General features: G+C 57.5%; 2 protein-coding genes across 2 annotated transcripts; both read left to right on the top strand.

Annotated features, from left to right (window-relative positions):
• Nucleotides 1-3551: 3551 nt before the first annotated feature.
• Nucleotides 3552-20103, top strand: LOC128138333 (antigen WC1.1-like). Its single transcript, XM_052779629.1, has 15 exons — nt 3552-3605; nt 4438-4488; nt 4877-4983; nt 5027-5325; nt 5476-5608; nt 5726-5784; nt 6137-6448; nt 7397-7723; nt 7809-8123; nt 8471-8785; nt 9269-9331; nt 9416-9741; nt 10445-10619; nt 11365-11460; nt 20063-20103. Exons 1-15 carry the CDS (start codon nt 3552-3554, stop codon nt 20101-20103), a joined length of 2673 nt encoding a protein of 890 aa, XP_052635589.1.
• A 401-nt stretch (nt 20104-20504) lies between these two features.
• LOC128138371 (olfactory receptor 14C36-like) lies at nt 20505-21479 on the top strand. The gene has a single exon (XM_052779662.1). The coding sequence runs from the start codon at nt 20547-20549 to the stop codon at nt 21477-21479; it is 933 nt and encodes a 310-aa protein (XP_052635622.1). The 5' UTR covers nt 20505-20546.
• Nucleotides 21480-24744: the final 3265 nt, after the last annotated feature.

The raw sequence follows: 24744 nt of genomic DNA, 5'->3' as shown, positions 1-24744 counted from the left end.
CCAGTACACTCTGTGTATATCATGTCAAAGGATGGGGAAGGGGGTGATGGTGGTTGACAGAAGTGCATTGAATACTGCAGGAACTGAGCAGGATGCAAATGGTGTGGAAGAAGGGGTGGAGATTGTCCTGGGTCTGGCTGGGATGGAGTTCATTGTATGGTGCCATGTGTTGTGCTGATGGCTAAACCAGCATTGATAACGCACTGATGTTGTAGCTGTTGCTGATCAGTGCTGGCATAATGCCACGGCCTTCTCTGTTTCTCATTCTGACCCCCCAGCGAGGAGGCTGGGGCTGGGCAAGAGGCTAGGAGGGGACAAAGTCAGGACAGCTGACCCCAACTGACCAAAGAGCTATTCCATGCCATATGGTGTCTTGTTGAGAAATAAAACTAGGAGGAGACTTTCTCCAAAGTAGCCATTGCTGAGAGACTGGCTGGGCCTCAGTCTGCTGCTGTGAATGATTGCTTCTCCATCCCTTGTTTCCTTTCCTTTTTTCCCCTCCACTTACTGAACTATGTTTCTCATCAGCCATGAGTTTTGCTCTTGCTTTTGCCCTCCCAGTTTTCTCCCCTATCCTGCTGTGGGGGAGTGAGTGAGTGACTGGGTGGGGGTTTAGCTGCCGGCTGGGGTCACTGCACCACATGAGCACATAGCAAACAGATTAGTATAAGCTTGTGAGGTCACTGCTGCCTGAGTAACTGATAGGCCAAGAGTAGGCTCATGGCTTGTATAGGTGCTTATGAGGTCCCTGGAGACCAAATACCTCAACAACCAGTAGATGGCAAATAGGAGGATTTGTGCTTGTGAGGTCACTCTTGGCTGGAGTAGCTGATAGGCCCAGAGCAGGCCCATGGACTGTAGGTTCTTGTGAGGTCACTACTTCCTGAATAGCTGACAGGGCTGGAGCAGGAATGTGGACGAGAGGAAATGGCCTCAAGTTGCGGCAAGGGAGATTTAGGTTAGATATTAGGAAAAATTTCTTTCCTGAGAGGGTTTTCAGACATTGGAATAGTCTGCCCAGGGAAGTGGTTGAGTTGCCATCCCTGGAGGTACTCAAAAAGCGCGTAGACGGGGTACTCCATAACATGGTTTAGTGGGCATGGATGATGGTTGGACTCGATGATCTTGAAGGTCTTTTCCAACCTAACTTATATTATGATTCTATGTGGTTTGTGCAGGTGGCTGTGAGGTCACTGACTCCCGAGTAGCTGATAGGCCAGGTGAAGGCCAAAAGCTTGTGTAGGGTGTTGGGAGATCATAGTGCCTGAATACTTCATAGGCCAGGAGAAGGCCCATGGTTTGTACAGGTTCTTATAAGGTCACTCATGCCTGAGTAGCTAATAGGCCAGGAGCAGGCTTATAGATTGTGTAGGTGCTTTTGAGGCTATTGGTGCCTGAGTAGATGATAGGCCAGGAGCTGGCACATGGCTAGTGAACATCTTTGTGATGTCAGCAGTGCCTGAATACCTGATAAGCCAAGAAGAGGTACGTGGCAGTTGTAGATGCCATGACATCACTTGTGACTCAGTGGCAGATAGACCAGGAGCAGGCACATGGCTTGTGTATGAGCTTGGGATTTCACTGGTGCCGGAGTAGCTTTTGGGCAAAGAGTAGGCATATGGCTTGTGTGGGTGCTTCTGATGTCATTGAAGTAATATTTAGGCCTCACCCAAATGTGGCTTTTTGGAAGAATCATTGTCAGTGGAAGCCATACACAGTGGCACACACACACATGTGACAGTGTAACTCGTAAGAACACAGCGATGGCCTTGGGAGGGTGTGAGGTCACATCCTCAATGGCACCCCGTGGCCATGGGGCTCAGTGCAGAGCGGCCGTATACATCACAGGGGCATCACGAGGGATGGGATCCGCCCGGCCCCGTGTCTGCGAGGCCGAAGGAGCAGCCCCTGCAGCCCTGGCTGGAGCAGTCGGGGTAGGGGTGGCTCGGGGGCACCGCAGGGATGTGCCTGGGCACGGCGCCAGGAGGAAACCACAGACTTCCTCCGGAGCACGGGGAGCGCTGCGAGGTCACGTGGGCTGTGGTTTGTGCACCTGCAGGCTGCAGGTCCCGAGCCACCCGTGGGGAATAACGGCCCCTCGGTGACATGCCAAGAGTCAGGGATATGACTGAGCCTCTGGGCTGCATGTCTGCTGCTGGGCAGGGACATGTCCCAGCTCTGTCTCCAGCTTCTGCGGGGGACCCACCATGGGGCTCTCTGGGGAGGGATGAACGAGCTGGCACTCGTGGAATGGAGCTCTTCCTCTGGCCAAGATCCTTTCCCAGCTGCTGCTCCCAGCAGAGCGGAGTCTGAAGCAGGGGCAGGAGCTGTTTCCTTCCCTTCCTGACACAGCCCTCAGTGCAGTCTCAGCCCTGTGATTCCCATGGCACAGGGGTGGCTGGAGACTCGCACCTGGGGCTCTTGGATGTGCCAGGAATACAAGATGCTCAGTGCTCCCAGTCCACACGGCATGGTTCAGGGGGTGAAAAACCTGTTCCCCTCCACAACTGGCCCTGTCTTGTGACGCCCCCCCACCACAGTGACGTGACACCTCTAGCGGAGCCATCTCTCATATATGGTCATGAATGGCGCTGGAGAAGTTCATTGGTGGGCTGGGCTGTGTCGGAGGGGAGATGGCTCCCGATAATGTCTAAAAAGGTGCTGCTGCTTTGATTGGCTCCTCCTGTGGCTGGGTCGGCATCTGCAGAGATATATAACCCTCCCATCGCTGTTGTCCCCGTGAGTCCCCGGGAGCCGTGGCAGGGAGTGGGGTGGAGCAGGGCTGTGCCAACAGGGCAGGACTCTCAGGATGGGGACAGAGGGACTCGTGTTCCCTCAGGTGCTGTGGCTTCTCCTCTGGGTGCAGATGTGCAGGGGTAAGTGCCGGTTCCCTCATCCTACTTCCTGGGGCCAGTGGGATCGTAGGGATCCCTCTGGGAATGCGGTTCCTTTCCAGGCTCCCCTGAGACAAGGGTCAGAAGGTGTTCAAGCCCATGGACCTTCTCTCTTTCCCTGGGCCTGTCTGTGTTTATGGCAGCCCATGCCTGGCTGCATTTATAGACACCCCATCCTGGGTTACCTTTTTGGCACCCCTTGCTCCCCAGTGCTGTACTCTTGAGGCTGGCGGTGTCCCAGCTGGTGATGGCAGCACTCAGTGATCCCCAGGGCACAGCCAATCTCTAGGGTGCCCTGGAGGGTTTGTGTGCTGCTCGCTGCCCCCAGGCTCCAGGGGAGCCCCGACCCCAGGAAGGCAGTTTGTGCCCCACAGAGAGAAGGGAACGGGGCTGTCTGCACCCACAGGTGGCAGAGAAGTTTCCTTCCTAGGGGCCCTGGCCAAGCACAGGGGCTGGGCTGATGTCAAGGGCGAGGAGGGGACATGCATTGGGGTTATCCTTGGCGTTGTCTCGGTGCTCCCTGAGGACATGGAAAGCTCGGGGTGTGGTGTGGGTTTGGGTGGTGCCAGGGCAGGTGGTGGGCAGGGGAAGCTGTGGGCCTGGGGGCACGGGGCTGTGCAGGGTGTGCTGGGCTGGGGAGGAGATGGTTCCCTGGGGATGGCCTGGGGGCGCAGTGTGGAGGTGGGCATGGGGCTGTTGGAGTGGAAGGAGGTACCAAGGGCTGTGAGATGGTGAATGGCCCAGCAGGGCTGGCGTTGGGCACCCCCAGCCTGCACAGCCCGTGGGGAGAGGAGGGGCTCCCACAGCGGCCCGGGGACAGCGTGGAAGGGGGAGGGGTCCCATGCCGGTGCCTGTGACTCCGCGTGGGCAGGGGGGCTCCCAGACCTGCAGTCTGGGGCTCGGTGTTCTTCTGACTGGTCCCATGTTGGTGTTTGAAGGAGCTGCGGAGGTGAGGCTGGAGGGTGGCAGCTGGCGCTGTGCTGGAAGAGTGGAGGTGAAACAAAAGGGCCAGTGGGGGACTGTGTGTGGTGTCTTCTGGGACATGAGTGATGCTGCAGTGGTTTGTAAGCAGCTGGGCTGTGGATCTGCTCTTGAAGCTCATCAGGAAGCACGCTTTGGGCCAGGATCTGGCCCCATTTGGATGGTTGGTGTACAGTGTGATGGCACCGAGTCTGCCCTGTCTGAGTGCACAAACACAGAATGGACTCGAAAGTACTGTGATCACGGTTTGGATGCTGGAGTGACGTGTTCAGGTAAGGGGCCAGCCCATTCCCTACCTTTGTGGCCAGGATGGGGGAAGGGACCTGGCTGCACCTTCAGGGAACAACGGAAGGGTACTGGAGCAGGTCCCGGTGTGGCCAGGCACACTGCCGAGCTGTGACTATCATTGCTGGTTTCCCTGAGGAAAACCCCGGGCGAACTCACCACTGCCTGGCCTGGGACGTGGCTCAGCCCACCCTCCATCGGAGCCTCCGGCTGGGAGATGAATGCCGCGCCCTGCTCCGCAGTCTCCTTTGGTTCCCATCTTTCTCCTCCCATTCAGCCAGGACCTGTCTGGCAGCACCGAGGACCAGGTCTCACCATGGCAGAGGCAGTGAGAGCAGCTCACATGGCCGCCCACAGTCCTGAGGAAGGGCCCAACATGGCCAGGGACTTTTGGGTTGTGTCCCCTGGCAGACATGAGTCCCCCAAAGAAGAAGGGCTGCTTAGAGGGGAGGAGCACTGGGCTTGGGCAGAAGAACAGGGTGGCCCGTGGCCACTTCATTCCTCTTCCAGGCTCACCCCATGAGAGGCAGCCCACAGGGAAACAACCCTGTGCAGGCAGTGCTGACCTGCTGCCCAGCCTCTCCTGCCCACCCCAGCCCCTGGCTGCCCTGGGGATTTGCCAGCACTTTCTGGTTCTCCTTGGTGCCCGTCCTTGCACTGGGAGCTTGTGTCAGCCCAGGGCTGCTCCTTTGCCCGCTCTCCTGCCCTCTACCCAGCTGTTGGCCGGGGAAGTGCACACCTGGCAGCGTACTCTGGCCCTGGCTGAGGACCCCCTCCTCATTCAGGAGCTGGAGCCAGGGGCTGGTGAAGACGGCGACAGCAGGTACACCTGCACCGCATCTGTACCCTGTCCCCTCTAATAGCAGTGCCTCAATGGCCCAAGAACCACCTGGGAACGGGGTGCATTTCCAGTGGCTCCAAGGGGTTCCTAAGCCTGGCTGCGAGCTTGGTGGGGGAGAGCAGGCTGCAGCAGCCAACAGTGGCTCGGCCCACCTCCTTGGGCTCCAGTGCTCTGGGTGCTGCAGTGCCTGGGGCCAGTGCCAGGCAGCCCAGGGTCTGCAGGATGGCACCAGTTTGTACAAGCATTTCCTGCGGCTGGGGGTTTGGGAGAGGAGGCAGCCCCCGAGAGCCGTGCTAATGCCTGAGGAGCAGCAGGAGGGCTCTGGTGTGTTTGTGCCATCGGCACCCAGTGGGAGCTGCTGGGATGGTTGCGGGGCTCTTTGTCTGCAGCCACCTTAGAGATTAGGTGGCCTGTGGTCAGGTAACTAACTGCCAGAGGGCTCTGGGAACTCACAGGGGTCTTTGGTTGCTACAGGATTTGTCCAGCTGGTTGGAGACAACAGCCCCTGCTCAGGACGAGTGGAGATCCGTGATGGGGACCAGTGGAAAACCGTCTGTGACTCAGACTTTGGTCCCAAAGCTGCCACCGTGGTCTGCAGGGAGCTGCAGTGCGGCACAGCCCTGTCTGTCGCTGGGGCAGCTCACTTTGGAGAAGGGGATGGTCCCATCTGGGACAGAGAGCAGCAGTGTGTGGGGAATGAATCCCTTCTTGCTTCCTGCCCCAGGGGATCCCCAAGGGGCGAGCCCTGCTCCCACGCAAAGGATGTCGGTGTCACCTGCACACGTAAGGACTCAGGGTGGGGGGTTCAACACCGGGGGTGTGCTGAGGACGGGAGAGCAGGGCAAGGGCTGTGCTGGAGGGGAGGACAGAAGGGGTGATCATAAAATTATGGAGTGGTTTGGGTTTGAAGGGACCTTTAAAGGTCATCTAGTCCAGCCGCCCCTGGAATGAGCAGGGACATCTTCACCTAGATCAGGTTGCTCAGAGCCCCATTAGACCTGACCTTGAATGTTTGTCTGCAGCCCTAAAATTGTGCAGAAGGAGGAGAAAGGAAAGGCGTCCATTTGGCCTCTCCTCTGCCTCCCGAGGGAGCAAAAGCACAAGTCTGTCCTTTCTCACCCTTCTCTGTTCCCAGAGTTCACAGGGTTCAGGCTGGTGAACGGCAGTACAGCGTGTGAGGGGAGGGTGGAGGTCCAGGTGCTGGGGACCTGGGGCACCCTCTGTGCCTCCCACTGGGATCTCTTGGACGCCCATGTTCTCTGTCGTCACCTTGACTGCGGGTTTGCCGAGTCCATTCCCAGGCCAGGTCATTTTGGGAGAGCCACCCACCCCTTCTGGAGAGACTCATTTCACTGTGACGGGACTGAAGGCCACCTGGGGCAGTGCCCAGTGACTGCTCTGGGGGCCTTGTGCTCCCACGGGAGTGATGCTGCTGTCATTTGCTCAGGTGAGCGCTGCTCAGGGAAAATGCTGCGTTAACTCCTTTTGCCCGTTGGATGTGACGTGGCCACCAAAGCAGGGGACCCCATGGCAGCATGAGTGTGAATTTCTCCCTGGAGAAACCCTGGCTTCACCAGCAGTGGTCTGGAGAGCTTTGTCTGCTCAGACTGGCTGCTCTGATGTGGGAGAGCTGAGTGCTGAATTGGGAGAGGTGTCTCTGGCCCCTGGGGCAGCAGCTCATGCCCCGGGGCCACTGCCAGGCCTGGGCTCCTCTGCTCTCATGCTGCAGGACAGGGCTGTGGGGCTCTGCTCCATCCCTCTGGCTGCAGACAGCCCTGTCCTAGCCCCACAGAGTCCTTCTCAGAGCCCAATCCCACACCCGCAGGGGCTGCTCGGGTGCCCCCGGCAGCAGCAGCAGCAGCAGAGCTGGGATATGAGCTGCAGAGCAGAGTTGGACCCTTGCTTCTAGTCGGCGCAAGTCCCAAACTTGTCCTGTTTGATCGGAAAGGCCCCCCTCGCTCTGCTCCCTGCCAGGGACACAGGCTCCCAGTCCATGATCCCCAGGCATGCAGAGGGGCAGAGACGTGTGCAGTGCCCCGTGTCTCAACAGTGTTGGTGTCAGCGCTGAGGTTTGGCAAGGCTTTTCCTGGCGCTGCCTGTCCCTGGGTAACTCCACTGGTTGCTTCTCCCTCCTGTGGGAGCTGCCCCAGCTGCCTCAGCAGGGACGTGTTGAGTGGCTCTACCCCAGCAAAAGCAAAGACAGTGTCTTGCTCAGGAAGGCTCAGGGACTGGGAAACAAATGCTGTGGAAACCTGCTCCTGAAGCTCACTGCAGAGGGCTGGGGCCGGGCGGGTGAGCTTCAGGACACCGTGAGGGTCCCAGAGCTTTGAGAGGCACTGCAGGTTTCTGGGTTCTCTGGTGCTGCTGAGGGTTGGGGCATGGCTGCTCTCCCCAGGCCCAGCTGATTCCGCGTCCCTGCGGCTGGTGGGTGGAGGGAGCCGGTGCGACGGGCGAGTGGAGATCCTCCAGCGTGGGACGTGGGGCAGAGTCCTGGATGACCAGTGGGACGTGCAGGAGGCCAGCGTGGTGTGCCAGCAGCTAGGGTGCGGAGAGGCAGAGAAAGCCTACAAGCCCCCAAAGCCCCAGAGAGGGTCGGGTCCCGTGGGGCTGCGAGGGGTCCGGTGCGCAGGGCACGAGGCCAACCTGACCCTCTGCAACACCTCCCTGCCCGAGAGTTCAGCAGCGGCAGGGACTGCAGAGGACGTGGGAGTCATTTGCTGGGGTGAGTGACACTGCAGAGGCCCCCCAGGCTCTGGGCTGGGTGGGCGCCGGCCCCTGACAGCAGCTGGGGTTTCTTCCCACTGCAGGGAGCCGGCAGGTCCGGCTGGTGAATGGGCCCGGGCGCTGTGCTGGGAGAGTGGAGGTCTACTACCAGGGCAGCTGGGGAACCATCTGCGATGATGGCTGGGACCTGTCAGATGCCACCGTCATTTGCCACCAGCTGGGCTGTGGCGGGGCAGTGCAGGCGGTTGGCTCCGCTCGGTTCGGGGAAGGCTCTGGTCAGATCTGGCTGGATGGCGTGAACTGCTCCGGGGCCGAAGATTCTCTCTGGGACTGCCCAGCAGGGTCGTGGGGGCAGCACGACTGCGGGCACAAAGAGGACGCAGGAGTCGTCTGCTCAGGTCTGTGCCGGGAGCTGTGGTGGGAGCCCATTGCCCGGGGAGACCGAGACGAGGGGAGAGCTGGCAATGGCCGGGGCTGTCCTTGGCTGCCTCTGAGCCCCTGCCCAAGCCCATCCCGCAGACACCCACGCACGCATCCCCTCAGTCCCACTGGGGAGCTCGGCTGTCCCCAAGGGTAAGCAGGGAGGGCAGGGTTTTCTGTCCGTCAGGGACTTCTCTCTGCCAATGGGTGCAAGGGGAACTTGCTGGCCATGCCTTTGCCTGCCTGAGGGTCTGGGGCTGTTAGGGGCATCCCTGCTCCCACAGCCCCAGACCAGCCTGTTCCCCTTTGGGGCCCTTCCTCCCAGAGTTCATGGCCCTGAGGCTGGAGAACAGCAACAACTGCTCTGGGCGCCTGCAGGTTTTCTATAACGGGACGTGGGGCAGCGTTTGCTCCAACTCCATGACTCGCAAAACGGTGTTGCTGGCATGCAAGGAGCTGGGCTGCGGGGATGAAGGGTCCCTAGAAACACAACGGCCCTACGGCAGGACGTCTGGCCCCACCTGGCTAGATCACGTGCAGTGTGGGGAGAGAAACAGCTCCTTCTGGCAGTGTCCTTCGGCTCCCTGGGATCCTCAGTCATGCGATGACCTGCAAGATGAGACCCACATCACCTGCAATGGTAATTCTGAGCTACCCGCGCACCAAGCTACCCGAGCTACTCCTCAACTCCTGCTCTTTCCTAGGCAGGGTCAAATGCAGAGACGGCCCGTAGGAACTTTTTCTTTATGTGCCAGACTCTGCTGCTGCTGGTGGCAAAAAATGGGATTTCAGGTCTCAGAGCCCCACACCTTCACCAGCAGTTGCCAGCTGGGCTCGCAGCAGCGCCCAGGGGAGGCAGAGGTGTCTCCAGGCAAGGTCTCAGAAGAGACCAGCCACGGCTCCGAGGACTGTCCCCTCCATGGACATCCTCCTGCTGCTCTGTGAAGCAGGGTCCCTTTTGGGGCTGAGCAGTCCGGGTCCCCCACATTGCCATGCATGTCCCCCGAATGACCGGGGTTCAGCTGCTGCCATGAGTGAGGTGGCACGAGCAGAGCTCAGCCCTGCTCTCTGCTGCATGACCCCCCCTTCAGCAGCCCCTTCACGGCAGCATTGCCTTCTGCAGGGAGACGGCCAGAAACGCCCCCATCCCTGGGGACTGCGTGCCCAGATTCCACAAGCTGCACAGGTAGCTGCTCCTCCGCATGCCCCTCTCACCCGGCAGGCCTCTGCCTGCTGTCCCGGTGCTGTGGGAGGTCTTTGCCTTCTCCAGACAGGGAGAAGATTCGTGCCGTGGGAGGTGAGGACGGGTGCTCGGGCAGAGTGGAGGTGTGGCACCGTGGCTCTTGGGGGACGGTGTGCGACGACTCCTGGGACATGCGGGATGCTGAGGTGGCGTGCAGGCAGCTGGGCTGTGGCCCCGCGGTGTCTGCCCTGCATGAGGCTGCGTTTGGGATGGGGACGGGCCCCATCTGGCTGGAGCAGGTGGAGTGCCGGGGGACAGAGCCGTCTCTGCAGGACTGCTGGGCCCGGCCTGGGGACAGCGGTGCCTGCCGGCACAAGGAGGACGCTGCCGTGAACTGCTCAGGTGAGCGGCAGGTCTGGGACCCCTTGCTGGGCTATTGGCAAGGAGCTGGGGAAGATGTTTTCCCCACTGGGTCCCATCACAGCCCCAGAGCTCCCGAGAGCCAGGCCATCCCTGCAGAGCATGGGAGCCTGGTGCCAACTGGGCAGCAGCCTCTGTGGGGCTGGATGTTGTCCAGCTTCTGCCCGCAGGGCCCTGCAGCCCCCAGGGGCATCTCCCGGGCTGCCTGCGTCATCCTGCCCAATACCCAGAGCAGGGCCCTGGGCTCTGTCCCAGCCACCCTGACCAGCCCCACAGGAGGGGCGATTTGGGTGCGATGTGTCAGTCATAGATGTGTGCGAGTGCGCACACACACAGAGTGTTTCAGAGAGGATGCTTGGTGGTACCCTCACACCCACCCTCTCAGCCCAGCTCTCCTTCTCCTCTGCAGCTGCACCCAGGACATCAGCACCAACCCCCCGAGCAGGTAACCTGTCCTCCCCACCAGCACCGGGTCTTCATGAGGCCAGGCTGTGACCCACAGCCAGAGGGAAGGGGCTCCTTGCTGGGGTGTGAAACTCCCCCAAAAGAAGTACCGGGGCAGTGGTGTGGGGTTTGGGGAGGGCTGTCATTTACCCAGTGGGGTGGGAGCTTCCCCATCACTCACACCCTGGGGTCCCTCACCACCTTTTCAGTGGGGGTCAGGACCAGTGTGTGCTGGCCCCACAACTCCTCCAGGCCTGGTGCTGCCCGTTCTGTGTTCCTGCCCGTGCAGATCCCACGCGGGGCCGTCCAACCAGCAGCGGGAGAGTCTCATTGCCCATCATCATCTGCATCGTCCTGGGGGCCCTTCTCTGCCTGCTCCTGGCCCTCCTGGCTGGGCAACTGCGAAGCGCCAGGGCTGGGCGCAGAGGTGGGTCCTTCCCCTGCGGCACCGGGGTAAGAAGCCTCCCGGCAAGGCCAGGGATGCTGTGAGGTGCCAGTGAGTGGCACAGGCAGAGCCGGGAGGACAAGGGTGTGCTCTGCCTTCATTCCCAAGTACCGCCCCTTTGACTGCCTGACCGTGGGCCACCAGCAGCAAGGGGTAGAGAGTCCAGACACGGGGGGAGTTAGGGATGGGGCGAGGACAGAAATGGCAGAGCTGGGCTGGGGCAGAAGGGAGTAGGGAGGAGACAGATGAGGACGTCATGCTGCAAGCACTGTGGGCAGCTCTGGAGGGGGCTCTGGGGCAGGGGAGATGCCAGGAGGAGTGTGGGACAGCAGGGGCAAGACCCATGGTTTCAGGCCCCCCAGGCTGCTCCTCTGTCCAACCCTGACCTTCTCCCGGCAGGGCAGGGGCCGTTGCTACAGATCCATGGGCAGAGAGGGGGAGAGGAAAGGTGGGAGCTGCTCCAAGCTCAGCACCAGGGACCTGACCCAGGGGCCAGAGGGGCACAAGGGCTGTCTCTGAGGGGACAGTGCAAGGGTGTCACTGCTCCAGACCATCTCCATGGGGATGTTGCCCTCACTGAGGAGGTGGTAGCGGCAACCAGACGGCGCAGTGGGGCTGTGCTGCGGCAATAGCCTTTTGCTGGCCCAGGGGACCAAAGCTGGGGGGGCAGAGCAGGATCCTGTCCCCTCTCTGCCTGTCCCTGGGCCAGCCCTGCCACTGTCCGCAGGCTCCAGGAGAGCTTGGGAGCCCTTCCCTGAGGCCGTGTATGAGGAGATCGGTTACAGCCCGGCGTGGGAGAAGCAGGCGAGGTTCAGTCGCTCAGGTGGGTGTGGGTCTCTCCCAGGGGGCACATCTGCCAGGCTCTCTCCCCTTGCCTCGCCACTCAGGGCTGACCCCCTGCAGTCCCATGGCCAATGGTCCCTGCAGCACTGGGGCTGTGGGGTCTGTGGGGAGAGCAGCCAGGTCCTGGGCCCAAGAGAGGAGCTTCCTCCCCACCAGTTCCTCCCATCCAAGTGGGGGACAGCCCCTTTCTGCCTGCCCCCGCACCCTGGGTGACACCTGAGGGCTGAGGGAAAGTGCTGTCCTGGGGTAGCTCTGGGAGTCCCTTTGAGATGGGGTTTGTCCCAGGGCGGCAGGGTGAGTCCTGAGCCCTCCTCCTCACTCAGCCCTGGCTCTGTGGGTCCCCTGTCCCCAGAAGCACTGACCACAGCCTGGGTCAGCAGACTACACTCCCATAGCACCTGCTGCACCTCTCTCCAGGCTCCTATTCAGAGGGGTTCCTGACCAATCTGCAGCCCTACCCTGGGGACAGCGAGGAGGAGGATGGTCTGGGGTCAGCACCAGGTAATAGGGTGTGGGAAGGAGTGGATGCCTCCTCCCTGCAGGCATGTGAAGAACAGCGGTGTCACTGAGTGTCACTGTTGTAGTTGGGGAGGACACGAGGGTCTCCTGTGGTGCTGCCAACACCCCCGTCTGAGCCTCGTGTCCCTGCATATCCTCCCATCCTCTGCTCTGCATGTGTATCTTCTCATTGTCACCAGCTCCCCTCTCCTTGCAGGCATCCCTGTGCTGCCCGGAGGTGACCCAGTGGATGGCTATGATGATGCCCGGGAGGTTTCTGACCCTGGGGAGGATCCTGTGTCTGGGCAGGGAGACTGGGAGATGCCCAGGGCACCAGAGGAGGGAGCAGGGCCCAGGGATGCACCCAGAGGTGAGAGGGAAAGATAGCGCTGCCAGTTCCTGGGTGCTGGATGAATTGGTGCTGTCCTGAGAGAGCGCCCAACCTCCTGGGGTGAAGGAACGTGTCCCAGGAGTTTTTCCTGGGGGTCTGCAGGTGGGAGAGGGAGCGGAACATCTCAGGACTGGTGAGGAGAAGGGAGGAAGGTGATGTAGAGGCCAGGAGGGGCACCCCAGGGGGCAAATGGGCAATGGCCTGCCTTGCTGCTTGCAGGGGCAAACCTGCGCTCCCAGAGAAGTGCCGGGGCCACTGGAGCTGAGGCAGATGCCTGGTCCCTGTCCCCAGAGAGCACAGGCTATGACGATGCTGAAGAGGGGTCTCAGGCACATCCCCCTGAGGACACAACGGCTGTGACACCGGAGCTCAGTGCACAACAGTCCCTGATGCCAGGGCAAGCAGAGCCCGTCCCTGCCGTGGGGCTGGGTGCAGCCAGGAGGAAGGAGAGGTCTGTGCAGCTGTGAGAGCTGTGAGCACCAGGGACCCGTCTCCCTTTTCCCACAGGCAGCAGAAGCAGCTGGGCATTTCCTCTATTTTTAGGACCCTGTTTTTACGCTGTTCTTATTAAAAGCCTTTGGGGCTTTGAGCCAGAGCTGGTGCTTGCCTGCCCAGGTGTTGGGGTGTCTCCCCGAGGCTGACTGGGGGGAGAAGAGCACAAAGACATGGCGGTGGGGAAGGGACACATCTCAGGGACAGCAGTCTTGGGGTCAGGCTGTGGGGCTGCAAGAGCCCACGGTCCCTGGGGAATATTCCTGCTGGCATTTCCATCCCGCCAGCCACAGGTTCCATCAAAATGGTCCTTTGCAAGTTCCCGTGATGCACCCCAGCGAGAGCACCCATCTCCTCATCCCGGCATTCCCTGGCCGTTCTTTCCCCTAGGCCCTGCCTGGGCCACGCTGGTCGAACACGGCCGAGGCCGTGGCAGAGCTGCTGTGTCGGGGCGAGCCCTGGGCTGTAGCCCCACAGAAGTGAGCCCTAAGTTTTCCATCATGCCGTGAACACCCTGGCCAGCCCCAGGGTGTATCATGGCCCATGGATCACCTCCCACAGTGGTTAGGAGGCAGTTCTGCTCCCCACTGCCCTGGCACAGGGTGCTGAGCCACTTGCTGGGGCACACGGGCTGGGATTACCCCTTTGATGGCTCTGCCAGGACCCCAGTCTCCATGGGCTGCTCCTGCTGCCTTGGGCCCTTGCAGACCCCAGCTGCTCATGAGCAGCTCTTTCTTTTTCTGGGCAGGGACTGATGGCTGTGAGGGGCTGCAGCTGGGCTGGGCAGTGCAGTCTGGTGGGTGAGGAGGTTTGAGTAAGGGAACTGGGGACTACTGAGACACTTGTGCTGTGGGCCCTGGGTCTGGTGCTGGGGGGATGGAGAACACAGAAGTGTATGGGATGCCAGGACATGCAGAAGAGGGTAAATTTGGAGAGTAAAAATAACATGGAGTGGTTGAGCTGGGGCTGTTGTGAAGAGACGGTGTGAGAGTTGGTGACCTTCCATGCTGGACCGCAGGGGAGCCACTGCTGGCATTTGTGTCCCAACTTGTGCCCTTGCAGTAGGCATGAACTGATGCAGAGCGATGTTCATGTGGGGCCCCAGAGGGATCCCGCTGTGCTCTGTATCTCCCTGCAGATGCCCAGAGAGGAGCACATAGGTGTTTCGTCAATCATTGCAGCGGGGCCAAGAAACTCTGCTCAAGACAGTGTGTGACTAAATAACACTGGTGCCCAGGCACTACAGTGGCTGATCCTCAGCACGGCTTTCTCAGCTGTCCTGGGCACATCAGAGGTCTCGCTGTGACAGACCTCTGGAGGGAGGAGGATGCCATTGAGGCCTCAACTCAAGGGAGTGCCTCTCCCTGGGACTGGGGGGATGGTGGCCTCAGGTCTGGGAACTGAGGAGCAGGTGGAGGAGGTGTATGAGGATGGGAGCAGACTGTGCACCATCGAGAATGACAAGCAGGAGAGAGAGGGGGTCTTTGCAGAGGAAAGATCCCAATCCGTGTGGAGCAGGGAAGGAGGGACAGCTGGAGAGCAACCCAGAGGAGCACTGAATGGAGAGTCCTGCCCAGGGGGAGGCTGGGGACTGTTGGTGCTGGAGGAAGGCTCCTTCTTCGCCACAGATCTGCAGCTACAAGGCAGGGACAGTGCTCTGACAAGGGGTGAAGGAGCAAGCAGGGCTGGGGCAGGCTGGAAGGTGGCAGATGGGCTGTGCAAAAATGAAAGGGAGCAAATCACTGCCGAAGCCCGGGGTTGAACCAGGGACCTTTAGATCTTCAGTCTAACGCTCTCCCAGCTGAGCTACTTCAGCCCTGCCCCAGCAGCCCTTGCCCATGCCAGGCCACAGGCTGACACACAGGAGGAGAGCTCCTCAGGGAGGTTCCCAGGGAAAAGCTGTGCCCAGCCCTGGGCAGAGGGGACCCGGCCCCTCCCTGTCTCCAAGGCCAGCTGGGCTCCAGGTTTGGTGGAGGCCAGCTTACACTGGTGTGTTTCAAGATCTGTGTGGGCCTTGTACAAACGTGACAGTGGCAAAGAAACGTGGGCAGACCAGGCATGTGCAATTGCAAAGGTGGAGGGTGGAAGAAGTGTGGGGCTGGTGGAAATAAGGAAGACCTTATCTCCTTCCCCATGGAAGGCCTCTCCCCACCCTTTTCTCCCTTGCTCAACTTCCCTCCTTAGCTCACAACTCTTCTACCTCCTCCCCCCTGAGCAGTGCAGGGGGTGGGGAATGGGGGGTTGTGGTCGGTCCATACCAGTTCCTCTTTGCTGCTCCATCCTTCTAACACTTTTCCCATGTGTTCCCTCCTATGGGCTACAGTCCTTTGATATAAACCTGCTCTAGCATGGGCTCTCCTCAAGCCACTATTTCAGGAATTATCCAACATCTCCAGTGTTGTGTCGTCCACAGGCTGCAGGGATTACTTTCTCCACTGTGGTCTTCTCCATGGGCTGCAGGAGACCATCTGCTCTGGCACCTGGAGCACTCCCTCCTTCTTCACTGACCTTGGTGTTTGCAGGGCTGTTTCTCACACTTTTTCTCCTCGCTCCTCTCCCACTCTAGCAGTTGTGTCCTTTCTTAAATATACCTTCACAGAGGTTCCCCCAGCTTTGCTGATGGGCTCAGGTTTTGGCCAGTGGTGGGTGCATTTTGGAGGCAGCTGGAACCAGATGTGTCTGGCATGGAGGCAGCCCCTCGTCTCTCCTCACAGAGGCCTTCCCTGCACCACCCCCGCTACCAAGATGTGGACATGGACACCAATAGACAGTGGAAACCTTTGACTTGCTAAATGACATGCCCTGCTCTTCCCTCACCAAGAAAAACAGTTTAGTCACTGGGGAGGAAGAGAGAGAACAGAGAGGGCCTTGGTGCTGCGCAAACACGGTTCAGCAATAGCTACAACATTGGTGTGTTTTCAACACTCTTTTGGTCACAGATCCCAGACATAGCACCATAGGGACCCCCATGAAGAAAATTAACTCCACCCCAGCCAAAACCAGTACAATGTGCCTGCAAATATTTCCAAGATTAGCTACTCCATTACCTTCCCAGGGAGAGAGGTAAGGCTGATTGGCCTGTAGTTCCCTGGGTCCTTCTTGGAGATAGGAGGGACATGTGATTTCTTCCAGTCTTCAGAGGACCGTATTGAGTGCACACCCGAACTGAGGCAAGAGGATTCCCACCACCCATGGGTTTGTGGCAGGAATCGGAGGGAGCTGATTCCCTGGGATGGATGCACTCGACTCTTTGGCCAAACTAGTGGTAGTTTGGTTCAGGCTCCGAAAGAGGTAAAGGCCTAGGTATAACAGGACCAAGAACCTCTGTGGTTCCAAGCTGTTCTCTGGAAACCCACACAGGAAGAGAGTGACATGGTGAACATTGATGCATATGGGCTTGGAAACTGGAACAGCGAGCATGCGATTAACACATGAATAGCAGGTGTTTCCTCCATGGGTCATTTGTCAAGGAACAAAGAAAGTTGTGGGTACAAGGAGTCTCATGCATACCTTCTCCGTTGCATGTAATTTGGCCATGAGCCAACCACTTTAGGCCATAAATATGACAGCCTAAGTGAGTCTTCTTTGAGCTCTCCCTGCTAAGCAGCTGGCTGCACAGCTGTGATCTCCCCTTGAGCTGGGACATCTCTCAAGGTTCTCGAGGCTGAAAGACTTCTTACCGTCTGCAGATTTTTGGGAAGTGACCAATATCACATATAACCTGGTATGATAGTGCTCTATACAGCTTTTGTATTGGTACCTTTGATTCTGTGTTGGTAATTTTGAATCATTGTTAGATCCTTTGTGCAGTAAGTGATAGAGTGAACCGTGCCATCAAACTTTGTTAAGCTTCAAGACAACCACTTTAGCTGATACCTCTGGCAGTGATTCTTTAAGCAGTCTAAATCGCCTGTCTGCGACAAATAATTGGTGTGCTTGGCATCATTCTAAACCAGGATCTGCGACAGGAGACCTTAGTGCAGCCATACAATATATAAAGTAGGCTTTTAAGAAGATGGAGAGAGACTTTTTACCAAGGTCTGTAGTGACAGGACAAGGGGTAAGGGATTTAAAATAAAAGAGGGTAGATTGGACATAAGAAGATAATTTTTATGGTGAGGGTGCTGAGACATTGGGACAGGTTGCCCAGAGAAGTTGTGGATGCCCCATCATTGTCAGTGTTCAGGGTCAAGTTGGATGGGGCTTTGAGCAACCTGATCTAGTGAAAGATGTCCCTGCCCACGGCAAGGGGTTTGAACTAGGTGGTCTTTAAAGGTTCCTTTCCAACCAAAACCATTCTATGATCCTGTGAGTCTGTGATTCTATTCTTATCAGCTTCCCTCTTCTTAGTATCAGGCAGGTGAGTAGAGGTTCAGAGAGAGGAGAATAGCCCGGGACTGAGAACACAGGCACAGGGGAGGGCACCCTGCTGTGATCTGCTTCCCAGCCCTGCATCACCACGGGTGTAGATGGCATGGCCTTGCATCAATGCCGTGGTGCTGTCATTCAGGTAGTGGCACGTAGTCCCCGGACCCCTTTGGGATGCCCTGGGGTGTCTGCCCCCCACCAGCTCTAAGAGGGCATGGCTTTCCTGGAGGTTGGGTGCTGTGTTTGCCTACTGAGTGGAGTTGTGTTTGCCACCCAGGCACCTGGCATGGCACTAGAGGCTTTTCAGGTATTTTACAAGGCACATTCAGGTGCCCCAAACATCTGATGTCATTGTGGGTGGCCAAGATCTCTCCATTCCCCCTCTGGCCCTCAGCTGATGCTCAGGGAGGAGGTGGCTATTCTCAGAGATTTTTCCATCAGGGCTTATAAACACTTGCACATGTCTTGGACCACCTCTGGCACCTCAGTCATCACAAAGTATCTGTATGTGAGCACCTGAGTCCCCAGTGACTAAAGTTAAGGGGCTCAGAGCAGGGCTCACACCCTGGCAACTCTTTTGTGCACACCTGAACTGAAGCAGGAGGCTTCCCAGCTCCTCTGGGTCTGTGGAGTCAAAGCGGGGAGCTGAGTCCTGCTTCAACCCAAGGGCTTCCTGGTCAGGATGAGAAGCCTGCATTGCCTCACCTGAATCCCTGGCCTGCACAAGGGAAGCCAAGCCCCTCCCTGGCCCTGTCTGTGTGTCCCTTTTCTTGTGGGTGAAGAATATCGATGTCCAGAGGGGAACGTTGACACCTGTCACAGAGAACCGCACTCTGGCAGGGCAAACCATGCTGCTGGAATCATCAATCTTTCTCTCTACTGTTGGTGATTACTTCAGGTGTTTTTGCAGCATGCTCCCCAGGGGTGTCCCCAGTGCCTTTCAGGAGCTGTCAGTCCCAGAGCTCCAGAGACATCTTCAGGGAGCCCAGAGCAGGCAGAGGAAATGGTGCCTTGGGCTGGTCCTCTGCTGCTGGGCTGGGCCGGGCTGCTGGGCTGGAGCGAGCTCCTTACAAGGAGACAGCACTGCAGAGAGACAGCTCTGCCCAGGAGCAGCTCCTCTGCAAAGCGCAGCAGGGCTGAGGGCACTGCCTGCAGGCACCGAGGGGAGAGGAGTGAGGAAGAGGGAGGTTAAAGGCAGTCAGCAGTTGGAGGACAGAGGAGGGCTTGTTGCAGGACACATCTTCACACGGTAGGTCTCTGACTGCAGGGCAATGCACAAGAGTATCCTGAAGGGATCTCCAAAAGCTGGCACAATCCACAGCTTGTGAGCTCTCTAAGTAAAACTCACAGTTTCTCTACAGCAGACAAGAAGGATGTGCTCCAGAGCAGGAATTCCCTGCTGCACCACCAGAAGGACAAGGCGTGACAGCTACCTTTTTCCGGGGATGGCTGCAGGGGTGTGAAGGCATTTGTGCAGGGCACCCCCCTGAGCTGTCCTTTAGAGCAGGGTCCCTCTACCCCAGGGGGCTGTGTACCGGGGCACAGTGATCAGTAGGTCTGCTAGGAGGCTGTTAAAGTGCCTTGAGCCACTGCTCTGCCTATGGACAGCACCCCCTTTTCTGGACCCATCAGGGTTGTTCTGAGCTGCCCTTTTGCACCTGCAAACAGGAACATGCACCCAGCCAGTGCTCTGCAAACAGGCAGGTTTCTGTAGGTCCAAGATAGGTGTGCAAAATTTGGGATGGTGTCTGTGAGTGCTCACAGGGAAAAGAAATGGGATAGGAAAACATCTCCCAGGAAAAAATCTCCAGGCAACAGGAATATGATCAGGGGATGAGAGGAAACAAAATGCAGAAATGTTGTGGGAGGGAGCATTCAGAAAATTCTTTATGATCTCCTCCAGTGCAGACCCCTTTCTCTGAGCAAGCTCCCCTGCCTCCTCTCCCTCCCAGCAAAGCCTCTGCCCTCAGAGCTGGGGGGTCCAAGGCATGAACCATCTCCTCAGCAGCCAGAACTCCAGCAGAGCCGTGGGTGCAGCTCTCCAGCCACGTGCCCATTTCCCCCTGCAGAGCTCAGGGCTGAGAGCATCTGCCTGGCAATGTTGGTGTCTGGGAGGAGGTCTGAACAGCTGAGTAAGCAGAACTTTCCTGAGTGCCCAGCTGCCTCCCTGCTTGCCTCTCTCAGCCAGACCCTCACTGCATTTTCCCATGTTTCTCCAGTTGTCTGTGTTGTTTGTATTGTTATTTCATCCTTGCTGTCAGGCTCTCTGGGAATGGGTGTTTCAGCTGCAGAGTTACACTCTGACCTTGTGGGTCCTCCTATGCAGGTGTGTCCATGGAAATGAGGTGTCCCAGCTTTCACCTGTGGGGCTGTGGGCAATGCAGTCTGTGGGGCTGGGGAATGAGCTGGTTTTCCCTAGATTACATGTAATCATTAGGACATTGGCTATCTCTTTGGGGTGTCTTTCCAAGCTGTGAGCTGTCCTTAAGCATGAAAATCTTCACATAGCATCTTTTTGTTATCTGAAAGCCCACAAAGAGAAGTGTGGAGATGCTATGACTGAGGAAATGTTGTTGGGTTGATGAAATGAGCCGTGTGTGTCCTTGGCTAGAAACAGGGTGTTGAGACCTTGAGAAAGGGTGAGGCATTTAGTAGTCTGCAGTGGGTCCCTCTCCTTTCAGTAGTGTCTGCTGGCTTTTACTGGTACCATGGGAGTGTGATCACCCTCCATCTGAGAAAACTGCAAGCACAAGGTAGCTGGGAACAAGCCCAACCAATTCCATTCACTTCTCAGTAAGCCACTGTGAATCCCATTGCCTCTCATGTCTCACAGCTGGTCACTCTGAGTGCAGTAGAAATGCGTACGATTTCTGATTTCAGAGAACACTCACAGGGAAGGATGGGGAAAGTAGGTAAAAAACCCCAAAGCCCCTAAAACTTCTTTCTGCCACCCACTTTCTTTAACACTGGGAGTGCAGATGCTGACAAACCCTCCTGTGTTAGCTGTGATTTTATCTGATGTATTCTGAATATCAAACCCAGCCCCCCCGCCACATTCCCATATACCCACTGCAGTGGGGCTGGGTCGACTCCTCAAGAGACAATGGGCAGAGGCCCTGCTCCAGCACAAAGAGCCACAGAAAATGAAGCCGAAGACCAAAGGCAGAATGAAAGATTCTCCTAAGGAAGGAAAAAGTGTGAGTGTTTGACAGGGGGAGGGTCTATGAGAAATATCTTTGGTTTTACTCAGAGATGTTTCTGGTAACTTCTCACTGCCTTTTCCTCCTTGGACAGTCTCCCGTGTCCAGAGGACGCATATGCCCAACAGCAGTTCCATGACTGTGTTCCTCCTCCTGGAATTTGCAGACACGCGGGACCTGCAGCTCTTGCACTTCTGGCTCTTCCTGGGCATTTACCTGACTGCCCTCCTGGGAAACGGCCTCATCATCACCACTGTAGCCTGTGACCACCGCCTCCACACCCCCATGTACTTCTTCCTCCTCAACCTCGCCCTCCTCGACCTGGGCACCATCTCCACCACTGTCCCCAAATCCATGGCCAATTCCCTCTGGGACACCAGGGCCATTTCCCACCCAGGATGTGCTGCTCAGGTCTTTCTGTTTACCTTTCTGATGTCAGCAGAATTGTATCTCCTTACCGTGATGGCCTATGACCGCTATGTTGCCATCTGCAAACCCCTGCACTACGGAACCCTCCTGGGCAGCAGAGCTTGTGTCCACATGGCAGCAGCTGCCTGGGGCAGTGGGATTCTCCATGCTGTGCTGCACACTGCCAATACATTTTCACTACCCCTCTGCCAAGGCAATGCTGTGGACCAGTTCTTCTGTGAAGTTCCCCAGATCCTCAAGCTCTCCTGCTCGGATGCCTACCTCAGGGAAGTTGCGGTACTTGTGGTTAGTGCCTGTTTAACGTTTGGATGTTTTGTTTTCATTGTGCTGTCCTATGGGCAGATCTTCAGGGCTGTGCTGAGGATCCCCTCTGAGCAGGGACGGCACAAAGCCTTTTCCACCTGCCTCCCTCACCTGGCTGTGGCCTCCTTGTTTGTAAGCACTGGCCTTTTTGCCTACCTGAAGCCCCCCTCCATCTCCTCCCCATCCCTGGAACTGGTGCTGGCAGTTCTGTACTCGGTGGTGCCCCCAGCCATGAACCCCCTCATCTACAGCATGAGAAACCATGAGATCAAGGATGCCCTCAGAAAACTAATGACTGGATACTTTCAGAAGCAATAAAGTTCCTGTTGTCTTCTGCATAGTACTTATATCTCATTACAGACCCAACCTGTCTTTTGATGATCTTTTTATGGTGATTTTGAGTATGGTTTATTCCTTCTATTTCACTTTGCTTTACTTATCTGAGTGTTTTCCACAAACACATGTCTTTATTCCTCCAGTTTCTAAGTCACAGTCTATCCAGATTTTCTGTGCCCTGGAGGCTGTGCAAATGAGGAGCTGTACCGTCTGTGTATTTAACCAAAATAAAGGGCCCTGCAGTGACTTGTTCTTCTGAGATCCTTCCTCCAAGACCTTCTCTGCAGCTGCAGGGAGCAGTGCCTGTGTGCAGAGGGGAAGAAGAAAAGAGTCCCGGCACAGGAGCACTGCCAGGGAGCACCAGCGCTTGGTCTTTCCCAAGCTGCTCTCTTCCCACTTCCATGCTTTCCTTCCGAACCCTTGGGTTGGTGGGACGCCTGAGTGCTCTTCAAGCTTGGTTACAGTCCTGCTGTGTGGCAGGCCTGTGACCACAGGCAAGGACAGGTAGTGGGCACTTGTGTGACAGAGCTGGCCTCCATAGCAGCATTTCCATCATACAAGGGGATCTCCTCAGGCCTTGTGCCACAGAAGCCCCCCAGCCCTGGGGTTCACCCTTCTCCACCCCTGAGGAGCTGCTGTGCCCTTCAGAGGGTCTGGGGCTGTGGGGTGAGTGCCCAGAGCTCTGCCGCACCCTGTGGTGGGCACTGCTGTGGGGCCATGCCAGACTGGGCTGCAGTGGGAAGAGGGCAGGGGAGGTGGAGACAGGTCAGGGGAGGTGGGAAGAGTTTATGGGGAGCTGGTCTGTGCTGGAAAGTGCCCAGGAGAGAAAAATATCAATGTATGGCTTGCAGTGTGCGACCATGCAGGGTGAGGACTGACATGGGGGTTTGTGGTGCAGAGGCAGGGCTTGTGGTAAGCATGGAAGACATGCAGGTGCAGAGGAAAGGAGGAGTCTGGTCTGTGCATTTGGTGGTGTGGACAGACAGGGAAGGTGGCTTAGGGCCTTTGTCACTCCCAGCATCTCTTTCTGGTCATTTGCAACACTTGGCGGTCACCCCAGTTTTACAGGTGAGTTTTGCTGTCAGGCCACCTCCATCTTCCTGCTGGGCCAAGGGCTGGTTTGGGGGAATGGACAGCCCTGCCCAGCCTCGCTCCTTCCCCAGACCCTGGCAGACCCTGGAGCAGAGCTGTCTGCAAAGCTCCACATGGGACAAGGCTACGGCAGAGCTGGGGTCGGGTGCTGGGGAAGCTGCAAAAGTAGGAGGGTCATGGGGGAACTGTGACCTGAAGGCCGTCATAGGGATCACAATGGGGGGAACTTTCCCACCCCTGAATCTACCTTCTCCCATGCTGTGCCTGCAGAGTGGGGCTGTAAGACCACGTATGGGCAGTGGGGCTGGGCCAGCATAAGGACAGGCCATTGACATGGGCCATGACGCAGCTGCCAGGAGGTGTCAGCAAGGACAGGTCCAAAGCAGGAATTTCTGTTGCCTTTGTTGTGGAGGTATGTGTGTAGGAAAAGAAGAGCTCACCTGGAGATGCTGGTGGCAGGGGATTTCAAAAGCGAACAGAAGAGCTTTGGTCACTTCTGAGAGACCAAGGCTGAACAAGGAAAATGCAGGGCTGCTGCTGAATGGGAAAGGTGGTTTAATAACAGCAGACACAGCTGGGGCTGAAGGAATGAATGCCTGCTGTGCCTGAGTCTTTCCTGAAATGGTCTCCAGGCCCCTGTGCTCAGGGAAAGGCTTCAAGGAAGAGGAGAGCATGCATTGGCATGAAAGTCAGGAAATCCCGCAAGGACAGATGCCAGTTTCTGTCCCTGCAGGGGAATAACCTTGGCAATGGCACGGGCGGGGGGCTGCCTGGCTGGAAGGAGGTGTTTTGGAAAGGTCTTGGTGGACAGTGAGATGGACAGGATGCAGCCGTGTGCCGTGGCAGCAAGGAAGGACAGGAGCACCCTGGGCTATATGAACAGGAGCACGGCCAGGTGATGGAGGGGAGGGATTATACCAAACACTGTGTCCAGATTTCAGATCCCAGTACAGGAAAGATGTCGGCAAGAAGGAGCCAGTTTTGCAAAGGACCCCCATAATGGTCCCAGTCTGGAGCACTTTACCTGTGAGGAGAGGCTGAGGGAGCTGGGCTTGTCCAGCCCGGAGAAAGGAAGATCTTGGGCGAAACATGTAGCAGCATTGCAGTGTTCCCAGGAAGACTGAGTCAGGCTCATGTCCATGGTACAAGACACAAGCACAAGAGGCAATGGGCTGAAAGAAGGGGGTTAGTGTACATACAGAGAAATACATTTCCAACATTTCCTTTTCCACGTGCCTCCCTCACCTGGCGGTGGTCTTCCTCTTTATCAGCACTGCCATGTTTGCCTACCTGAATCCCCCCTCCATCTCCTCCCCATCTCTGTACCTGGTGGAAGCAGTGTGTATTGGGTTTGTGTGGCAAGGTTTGGGTAGGAAAGGTGTTGCAGGCGTGGCTTCTGTGAGAAGCTGCTGGAAGATTCCAGTATTTCTGACAGAGCCCATACCAGCCGGCTCTAAGACGGACCTGCCGCCGGCCACGGCCGAGCCAATCAGCCATAGTGGTAGCGCCTCAGTGATAACATATTTAAGAAGGGAAAAAAGTTGCAGGACACACAGAAACGGCAGCCGGCAAGAGAGTGAGAACATGTAAGAGAAACAACCCTGCAGACACCAAGGTCAGTGAAGAAGGAGGGGAAGGAGATGTTCCAGGTGCTGGAGCAGAGATTCCCCTGCAGCCCGTGGTGAAGACCATGGTGAGGTAGGCTGTTCCCCTGCAGCCCATGGAGGTCCACGGTGGAGCAGATATCCACCTGCAGCCCATGGAGGTCCACGGTGGAGCAGATATCCACCTGCAGCCCATGGAGGTCCACGGTGGAGCAGATATCCACCTGCAGCCCGTGGAGGACCCCACGCTGGAGCAGGTGGGTGCCTGAAGGAGGCTGTGAACCCCTGGGAATCCCATGCTGGAGCAGTTCTTGAAGAACTGCAGCCCGTGGGAAGGACCCACGTTGGAAAAGTTCATGGAGGACTGTCTCCCATGGGTGGGACCCCACGCTGGAGCAGGGGAAGAGTGTGATGAGTCCTCCCCCTGAGGACAATGAAGCGGCAGAAAATAACGTGTGATGAACTGACCATAATCCACATTCCCCATCCCCCTGTGCCGCTGCCAGGGCATAGGTAGAGAATCCGGGAGTCAAGTTGTGCCCAGGAAGAAG

Source organism: Harpia harpyja, unplaced genomic scaffold (genome assembly GCF_026419915.1).
Source record: "Harpia harpyja isolate bHarHar1 unplaced genomic scaffold, bHarHar1 primary haplotype scaffold_39, whole genome shotgun sequence".
Taxonomy (NCBI): Eukaryota; Metazoa; Chordata; class Aves; order Accipitriformes; family Accipitridae; genus Harpia; species Harpia harpyja.
This window is presented reverse-complemented; position numbering and strand designations above follow the sequence as displayed.

Coding starts and splice junctions, on each gene's coding strand:
- LOC128138333 (XM_052779629.1), top strand. CDS start 3,552: ATGGCCTGGGGGCGCAGTGTGGAGGTGGGCATGGGGCTGTTGGAGTGG. Junction 6,449..7,396: donor TGCTGCTGTCATTTGCTCAG/GTGAGCGCTGCT, acceptor TGCTCTCCCCAG/GCCCAGCTGATTCCGCGTCC. Junction 8,124..8,470: donor CGCAGGAGTCGTCTGCTCAG/GTCTGTGCCGGG, acceptor CCTTCCTCCCAG/AGTTCATGGCCCTGAGGCTG.
- LOC128138371 (XM_052779662.1), top strand. CDS start 20,547: ATGCCCAACAGCAGTTCCATGACTGTGTTCCTCCTCCTGGAATTTGCA.